Here is a 9305-nt window from a genome sequence, read left to right on the forward strand (position 1 = left end):
AGGATAGCAGGAGAACTAACCTGAAATCACGTAAACTTAGAGGAACTCCTGTGTAGTAAGTAGAAGAATACTGGTGTCACGGGAAGAATACTCAGGTGAGAAGGTGAAGGATCTTATCTAGATCATGCCTAGCTGGTGTCCTTGGAGCTTTCTTTCCACTTTGCCATTTGTGTTCATTCCTGAGAGCATCACACTTTTCCCTATGATCTAATGCCAGTTCTGTCTCTCTTAGTCAGTCCTAGTCCATCTTATCCAACTGTTTACCAACATTAAAGTCTTGGTGAATTTCTGGCAAATTACAAAAACACCACTCTGGTCAGACGGGTTTGTTTCCATTTATCTTAGCAGCATTTCCATGTGTTCTCTGCTCTCCCATTCTCAGTCTTCAGGGGCTATCTTTAAACTTGGTGGATGCCTGATTCGGTTTGGCCCATTTAATTCCCAGGAAATCAGGCTCTAGGCTGACCTGTATCTGTGTGGCTGCTTGCTGCTTCAGGCTCATGCAGTTATTCAGTGACGAACTGGAAATGAGTGTGAAGTCTACCTGTGCTGCTGGGGGTCTCACCCACTGCCAGGCACACTCTGAGCAGCCGCCGGGCCTGCGGGGGGCACCGAGGGGCTGCCGCACACGGGCGGCTGCGGCTTTTCTGGACCTCTGTGCTCTCCTCTGATCGAGGCCGTGTCGCGGTCCCTGAGCAAAACCGAGGTCACCGCTAGCTGCTGCCATGAGATGATTCCGCTCGCAGCTGGTGAGGGGGACAGCGCGAAGCCCCCTCTGATCCCTCACGCCTCTCACGGCCCCGCCCGCCCCTCACGGTTTCCCGCGCTCAGCACAGCGCCCCCTGCCGGCCACCCCCGCCCGCCCCTCACGGTTTCCCGCGCTCGGCACAGCGCCCCCTGCCGGCCACCCCCGCCCGCCCCTCACGGTTTCCCGCGCTCGGCACAGCGCCCCCTGCCGGCCACCCCCGCCCGCCCCTCACGGTTTCCCGCGCTCGGCACAGCGCCCCCTGCCGGCCACCCCCGCCCGCCCCTCCCGCGTCCGCGCGCTCGGCACAGCGCTCCTCCTTCACAGAGCGCGCGCCCTTCCCGCCAATGAGCTGCGCACACGCAGCGGCGGCCACAGGGTGCCCGCGGCAGTCGCCTGTCCCAAAACTCTCACCTCTCCCCATCCCCGGGAGACCGGTGAAGCCGGCCCGATGCTTTTTTGGCGGGCGCGGCTCTTCCCGCCGAGCCGAGGGGTCTGAGCGTTCACCGACGGTCCCTCGGTACAGCCAGCTGCTCAGGCACCTTTTAGGGCAGGAAGCGAGGGGCCTCGTCATGAGGACCCTTCGCCGCGATGCATCTGGGCGTTATAGTTCACCTGGCCGGTGAGGTTCTCGGTGCGCCAGCAGGTTGGGAGAGGAAGGAGACTACAGATCCCAGAAAGCAGCGCAGGTCCCGCTGTCGTTCCGGGCACTGCGCTGGGGGCGCAGGTTGTGCTGGCCCAGGAGCGGCGGGGCCGCGATGGATCTTTTCGGGGACCTGCGGCGCATGAACAAGCGGCAGGTACCGGGGCTGCCCCCGCGGCTCTCACCCCTCCGGGGAGCGGGGGTTTTCAGACGCCACCGTTGTCCCCGTGTGCTGCCGATAAAAGGAACAAAAAAATGAACACGAGTGTGTGGTTCAAGCGCATCCGCTGCTGGAAGGGCTGGCGGAGGAGGAGAACGGGGGGGCAGAATGTCAAATCAGTGATTTTTTTAGACAAGTTTCAGTGTGACAGTAGCAGGAAACGATCCTTTGTCGTCTCCCGTCTCGTACAGCTCCTCTTTTTAAACAAAAGTCGCTCTTAGAAAGTCAGCCTCTGCTGACAGTCCGGTGTTCCACATATCCCTTTGGGATATTCCTGAGCTCGGGAGGGAGCCGGGGCCGTGTGAGCGAACCAGGTTTGGTTGTTTGCCAGGTCGCTTCCCCAGCTCTATAAGCCTTTATCAGAGTGTTTACCTCTGTCGCTGACACACAGGAGTGGATTAACCCAAGACTAAGGCACACAGAGGATTCCGGCTTTATGCTGCAGTTTGGTGGATTCTGACATGGCAATCTGTGCCACCAGGCTTGTGTTTGAATAGAATTTTAACATAAAAGCCTAGAATTTGTGGTGCGCCTGAGTTGAAGTTCTATGTTGTGCTTCTAAATACAATATGGTGCCTTTAAAAACTAATTTTCTTGTTTCACGCAGCTATATTACCAAGTCTTAAATTTTGCTATGATTGTGTCTTCTGCCCTAATGATCTGGAAGGGGCTGATCGTGGTCACTGGCAGCGAGAGCCCCATTGTTGTGGTGCTCAGGTGAGTCAGTGGAAAGGCTTTCTGCTTCAAGTCCAGGTATTGTTTTGCCTTTTGTCTCCTTCCCCTTCTTCCCCTTGGATACATTTGGAGTTTAAAATCTCACCTGTTTAAAGAAGGACTTAAACACTTGCTTTCTTCTATCTGCGTTTGAGCTCTGGCAGAAGTCACGCTGTCAGTAGCCATGACCCAGTTTCCACTGAGGTTTGTAGGAGCAGTAAATGTGTGAGACTTTTTAAAACCCAAGTTCCTTCACTTCACCTAAACTGCAGATTGCTTTCTGGGATTTTGGTTCTCTTAAAGGTCTGAGCAGTGTTACTGAATGGTGAAGGTACAGGTCTCAGTTAAAATTGTGGGTTTATCTGTAAGAATTAAATGTTCTTTGTTGTCGTGGTGCTTCTTTCATTTATGTCAACAAACTCTCTCTTTCTTGCTGTTTGTAGTGGCAGCATGGAACCAGCTTTTCACAGGGGAGACCTGCTATTCCTGACAAACTTCCATGATGACCCAATCAGAGCTGGTGAAATAGTTGTTTTTAAAGTTGAAGGCAGAGACATTCCAATAGTTCACAGAGTTATCAAAGTACATGAAAAGTAATGAAACTTGGCGTTCTTTTGTTTGTAAAGCTCCTTTCCTTCCCCATGGCTTTCAGTGACAGTTTAATTGTGGTTTAGTGTGTGAGAAAGGCAAGTGAGGATAAGCAGTGAGAAAAAGCTCAGCTGTATGATGTGATCCATTTCTGTCCCCAGTTCTGTGCCACGCTTCTTGAGGGTCTGAGACCTTTCCCTCAGCAAAGCTGCTCAGGGTTGGTGCAGGTGAAGGTGTGCCCAGGAGGAATCCTGGCAGCAGGGATGTGCATGGGGGCAGAATCCACTCCTATGCTGGTGCAGTGAAGATTTTGGTTGTAAGAGCAAGTTTTTGACAGAAGATGGAGATTCACAATCAGGATGCAGCCTGACAGAATGTGTGAGCTTTGCTAACTGAAGTTTTCCAAATTTGACTCAGGATAAAGAAGAGTTTCTTCTTACTCTTGTGTCTCTTGGCCACACTGCCCACAACAATTCTTGCTGAAAAGCAGCAGAGAGAGGGCTTGGTTTGGCCTTGATTGCAGATGCCCACTCTGCTAAACAGTTCCTTCAAACCACAGTTCTGCTCCTAGTTCTGCACAGTGAAAAGCTAAGCTGCAGCTGGCAAGCATTGACATTTTTGAACTTTAGCTCCATGAGCTGAAGGTGTTTATTTCTTGAGTAATATCTCTTCTTCCATGTTTTTTAAAATTTCCAAGAATCACCTATTTTTATTTTTTTTTTATTACCTAATTTGTCTTTATGAGAACTCCTAATTTCTGTACTTGAGCAAAATTCATTTGAAGACAGTAAACTTAAGAAGTTTATTTGAATTTGTGTTCTGTGGAAGATGCTGATAAACACACTGGGCTTTTGTTGAGGAAGTTCAGTGCCTGGATGGACAATATCCCTTTCACGTCCATTGTGTAATTGCTTACATCAATTGACAATCTAGAAGTGTTGTAAGAAACGTTTCTTGTTAATATCTGTTGATAGATAAAGTCAGTAAACTTTGTAATGTTAATGATTTAATGGTGCTTGTTCAATAAGCAGGGCTGAAAGCAAACATTGTTATCTAATCTTGTAGCATTTTCCATCCTCATTTGCTTTGTAGATGTTAATTGAGATTTTTAAATTAAGTGCTATTTAGTTTATCACCTCATTGCCTTCTAGAGGAAATGGGAACATCAAATTTCTGACTAAAGGGGATAATAATGAAGTTGATGATAGAGGCTTGTACAAAGAAGGACAGAACTGGCTAGAGAAGAAAGATGTTGTTGGCAGAGCAAGAGGGTAAGTAAAGCAAAATGTACTTTGTAATTAAATAGAAAAATTAGCTCTTGAATTGGTTCTGCTGTTGATACAAACCAGATCTGATGTATTTTTAAATTTCTTAAATAGAACTGTAATTTAAAAAGAAAACCTAAAAAAGTTGCTTCCTATAGTACTCCCAGTGATGTGGAGTGTGGGGAAGAAAAAGGACATTTGACAAATAGTCCACCTGAAAGTACAAAATTAATTGGCTTCTGCTTGTAATTGCTGGAAATTACTAAGAAATCATGTTGGCATTCCACAGGAATTTTAATGCAGGTTCGAGCTTTTGACTTTGTTCCCTTCTCCAGCTGAGCTGAAATCTTTTCAGAATTTCTGAGATAACTTTGATTAAGGAAAACAAATGAATTTTACTTCCTATTCAGGTCTGTATTAGTCCCAGGTGTAAATGATGAGATTGCACCGAAATATTCCAGATTGCGTAACATTAAAATACTTCCATTAAATATTTGGGGATTAATTTTATATTCACCTGTTTTCTCACTTACAGGTTTCTGCCCTATGTAGGAATGGTAACGATAATAATGAATGACTACCCAAAATTTAAGGTATGTATAGTGACGTTTTGAATATTCAAAGTGCTAAAATAACAAGTACAGACAGTACGAACCTTGCTTCTAAGTATACATGTAATTAATACATTTGTGTATGTGGTTTGGTACCTAATGTAGGATGAGCTGAGTGTCCTTGCTTACTGTTGGGCAGTAGAATTTGTTGTTTGTAATGAGTTGAAAACATGTTGTTTATTAGAATTTTGTTAGTTAAGTGTATCCAAATATGATGCCTGGTTATGATGAATTTGATCGCTTTAAAATCTTCCTGCAATTCTGTAGGATCAGAGTCCTATTTGTGTGATGTTTGAGAGGGCACCTTTTGAACAGTTTGTGCTTTCAGAGCTCAGTGGAGAGGAGTTGTAACGAGTCTGTGTTCTGTGTTTCTTTGCAGTATGCTCTCCTGGCAGTGATGGGAGCATATGTACTGCTCAAACGGGAATCCTAAACACAAGAACAAAGGGAAATATACAGGGGGAAAAAACTAATATATTTCAGATGACTTCATTTCTGTATACGGTTACAAACTGTGCAAGCTTCTGTCTTGTCTAAATAAACGACACCTAATGAGTGAAGCTGTTGGCTGCTGGCTAATTACAAAATGGCATATTTACCACCTTCTACAGACTGCTTTCAGCTAACCTGGCACTGATTTGGAGGACTGTCATGCTGGAGCAGCCAAGGGCTCTCTTGCCATGCCACAGTAGGTTTTTCTTGACTGGTGCTGCATCTGTACCCACTTTTGCCCTCGTGTTTTCTTGGGGGGTTATTTTTAATCTGTCAGTGTCCTCTTTTCTCCATCATACAAACTGTTTTGATCAGTGCTTGTAAGGACACAGAATCTCTGAACAGGTAGTAAGTAAGTTCTAGGAGTTTAGTCAGACTTATGGCTAAGTTGGCTGGTTGTGGCTGACAAAAACAGCCAAGAAGGGGAGTTTACTCTAACTTGGCACTGAGCAGTGGGGACTCAGAGCTTTTTCCCTTAATTTGACACTTGCTCTTCATGGCGTAAGGAAAAAAGCCCAGATGGCCTGATTTCTAGAGGCCTGGTTTTTAGGGACTGTGTGCATTGCTAGCGTTCAGGCTGTTGACGATTCTGCCTTTTGTGTCCTAGCTCTTAAACAAACCTAACAAAAAGGTTTGCTGGGGCTTTAATAACACTTGTAAATTACTGAATGAATAGCACAGTAGTACACTTCAGGGATATTGCCAAGAAGGGGAAACCAGAACTCTTTTGCCCGTTTGGAGAATGTATTATTCTCACCTATCATATAACACCTGAGTAGTGTTAAACATAAAATTGATTTTTCATTTAAAAACTTACCTGATCACTATCTTTTATGAAATTTGGTATTTTTCTCTTACCTTCAAATGTCAGTGTTGCACCTTCAACAAAGCAGAACTTGTTTTCCTTGCTGGCTTTGTTTTTGTAGCTTGCATAAGGAACAGCACGATGCTTTTTTCTTCTGGAGTTCTGTTTCTTCTGTAATCCCTTACCTCTGCAAAAATACTCTATTTTTCAATAATGACACCTTCTCTGTTGTAAAGCTTATGTTCAACAGACAACTGCTGAATTTCTCCAAGTAATATTACTTCTTTTGTGTCCTACTAAGCGGTTTTCATGTCCAACTGTATTATAAAAATTACTTATTTTGTGTCAAATTGTATAGAAATAAAATTGAGTATAATAAATGGCATGGCAGGATAATGTTGGGATCCTTAATGCAGTCTTCCTGGAAGTGTTTCATCCCAGTTAAGAAAAAAATACTGTGTTTTTTGGAGACAGGGTATGTGGAGTAAGATTTTTTTTCTTTCTCTTGGTATTGCTGAAATCCAAATTTATGCTGTCCACCTACCCCAATGTGAGCACAGTCAGCTCTGACTTGGAGAGTGCAGCTGAACATTTTGCAGCTGGCCAATGTGACATTGGGGTCCAGTCACAGGAATGGCTCAGAGCTGTGCCAGGGGGGATCAGAGTGGGTCTTAGGAAGCATTTCCATACTGAGAGGATGTTCAGACCTGGAGCAGCCCCCTTCAGGAGAAGGTGGATGCCCCAGGCTCAGCATTCCAGCAGCACTTGGACAATGCCCCAGCTTCTGGGCAGCCTGGAAGGGCTCAGGCTGTTGGGCTGGATGGTCTCTGTAAGTTGTTCTGGTCCATAAATGCTTCCCATTTGAATTCTCCAATTACTGAACCCCTCCACCACAAAAATCATAAACCCAAACTTGTGGCTGCCATAGCAGCCTGGCACACATTAAAAGTGCAGTGAGCAATCGCTGTGGTTAAGCTTCAACTTTCCAGGGCTTCCCAAAATGCATCACAAACAGTATCAGCTATCTTACACTGGGCCTTATTAGATAAATGTTATTATTTCATATTATTCAGTCTCTATAAAGTTGTGGAGCTCTTTTCTGAGAAATGTCTTCAGTTCTTCAGGGAACTGTTGCAGCACGGAGTCGATCTTGAGGTTATTTGCAGAACACCTGTCCTGAGTGCAGGTTGGAAATGCTGGAGATTAGTCTATTCAGCATCTTCAACATTTACAGAGTATTCCTCAGTGATCACACCTGTTATTACGTTGGAGATAGGCTTCCACCAGTGTTTGTTCTGTACATACATCCTGTCTGTGTCTAACACCAGGATCTCTACAAAGAAAATGATGAAAGCCACACCATTCTTATATTATCCCTTTTTATAGCTGTCAAATGTGCGTTGCTGATAAAACAATGATGGTTGTCTAAAATGTAAAGGAGGCAGATTAAAGAGTGTTATCGTGGTAATAGCATTTGAGAACTGTAAATGTTTTCCTGCCATGAAGCACTGCAACGTTTTGCTTTGCCATGGGATATATAAAATTAGGAAGGGACTTTTAAAACAGAGAGAGCTGTTTCTTGATGTTCAAACACAAATTTATGCTATCAGGCTTCTTCTCAAAGAGAAAGATTGTCTTGAGTGGGTTGAGTCACTCACAGTTCATAATATCCTGTGGTTGTACCTGGTTACTTTTTTGTTGGGGAGGGTCCAGAATAATATTTCCCAATATTGTCAAGTTATTATTTTTCTTAGAAGGGTAATAAATTAAGAATTAGGATAAATCCTTATTAAGAAGTAAATAAATAATAAAGACATAGTACATATACAACATCCAAGAAAGGTTTATTTGTTTGCGTGGTATTTTCACTAAAAGATTTGGGACTACCGGGCAACAAGGAACTGAGTAAGAATTCATGTTTGGTTAGTTTTGGTTTTGTTTTCTGAAAATGGACAGTTTCCTGAATTTTTCCATTTCCTGCCTTGATTGCTCCAAACAATTAAAGTTTCTCTGGATGGCAATATTTTATTTGATCAGCTGTCACTCAGCACAGAGCACATATCTGTAGCTGTACTGCAGGCAGCACAGTGAAACTTGAGGCATGAGAATACTCTTGTGAATTAAGCAGGAATGCATAATTAATAACCAAAAGAAAAGAATGAATCACATTAATCAGTAAAAGAAGGCGAAACAAACTGTGACTAAACAAGGGAACAATTTGGCTCAATACAGCAGGATATACAATTGACTTCAAAAGGAATTGTACAAGAGTTTACAGGAATTATGTTAATTCACATCCGTGGGAGCTCCCAGTAGGGATAGTTCAGTTCAAGTCATGTGGGGCTGCTGGGGGAGCTGGCAAGTTCCTTACAGTCAGCTCTGCTCCCTGTGTGTCCCACCTCCTGCCACAGTTCTCTAGACAGCAAAATCATCACTTAAACTGCACCCATTACCCGTCCTTCATCCTGTCCCTGCTGTTCTCCTGAGGACAAACGGCACATCGGGACTTCCATCGGTGCTCACCCCCCTTCCCTCCAGTGAAACCACTTTACGTGTTCCGTTCCAGGGCCTTTCCAAGGTTATACTGTCTCCATCTTTTCCCGGCACTGCCTTTTCGGGCAGGAGTTCTTTCCATCCATTTACCACAGAGTTGGCCAGTTCCAGGTGCCTTGGGGCGCTGCAAAGTTTAAAGGGTCCCTGTGCAAAGAAAGCAGAAAGTCCTGTAAATGCGCTTCCACGTCGGTGTCATTTGTGGCAGGAAATTTAGGTGATACTGGAAATTAAAACGAGCCCTTTGCGCGAGATTTTCTGTTGCAGTGAGGGACAGCTTTTCCTCAGGTGCAGGTCCCTCGGGGCGGGGTGGCCTCGCCCCTGCAGCTCCCGGGTCCCCCCTCGAGGAGCTCCCGATGCCCCGAGGTGTCCGCGCCGCCCCCAGCCCCGGCCCTCGCCGAGCGGAGCCTGCGGGACCGAGAGAGGGAGAGCGAGAGAGCGGCCCCCCCGCCCGGGCCGGCCCCGCCTCGGCTCCCCCCGCGGGCCCGGAGGAGGCGCCAGGCGCGGGGGCTCCGCTCCGGATAAATGGGGGGCGGCGGCGGCAGCGCTCGGGAGCCGTGGCGGGGCCGGAGCGGAGCGCGGCTCGGGCAGCACCGCGGCAGCGCAGGGCAGGGCAGGGCAGGGCCGGGCCGGGCAGCGCAGGGCAGGGCAGGGCAGGGCAGGGCAGGGCAG

At 46.1% G+C, this 9305-nt stretch overlaps 1 protein-coding gene across 1 annotated transcript; it reads left to right on the forward strand.

Moving 5' to 3' along the window:
- Positions 1-1391: 1391 nt before the first annotated feature.
- Positions 1392-5346, forward strand: LOC310922210 (signal peptidase complex catalytic subunit SEC11C). The gene is made up of 6 exons (XM_083882648.1): positions 1392-1545; positions 2216-2325; positions 2766-2915; positions 4062-4181; positions 4711-4768; positions 5166-5346. Exons 1-6 carry the CDS (start codon positions 1504-1506, stop codon positions 5217-5219), a joined length of 534 nt encoding a protein of 177 aa, XP_083738774.1. The 5' UTR covers positions 1392-1503; the 3' UTR covers positions 5220-5346.
- Positions 5347-9305: the final 3959 nt, after the last annotated feature.

The sequence above is a fragment of the Zosterops lateralis genome, assembly GCF_965231275.1.
Source record: "Zosterops lateralis genome assembly, chromosome: W".
Classification (NCBI taxonomy): Eukaryota; Metazoa; Chordata; class Aves; order Passeriformes; family Zosteropidae; genus Zosterops; species Zosterops lateralis.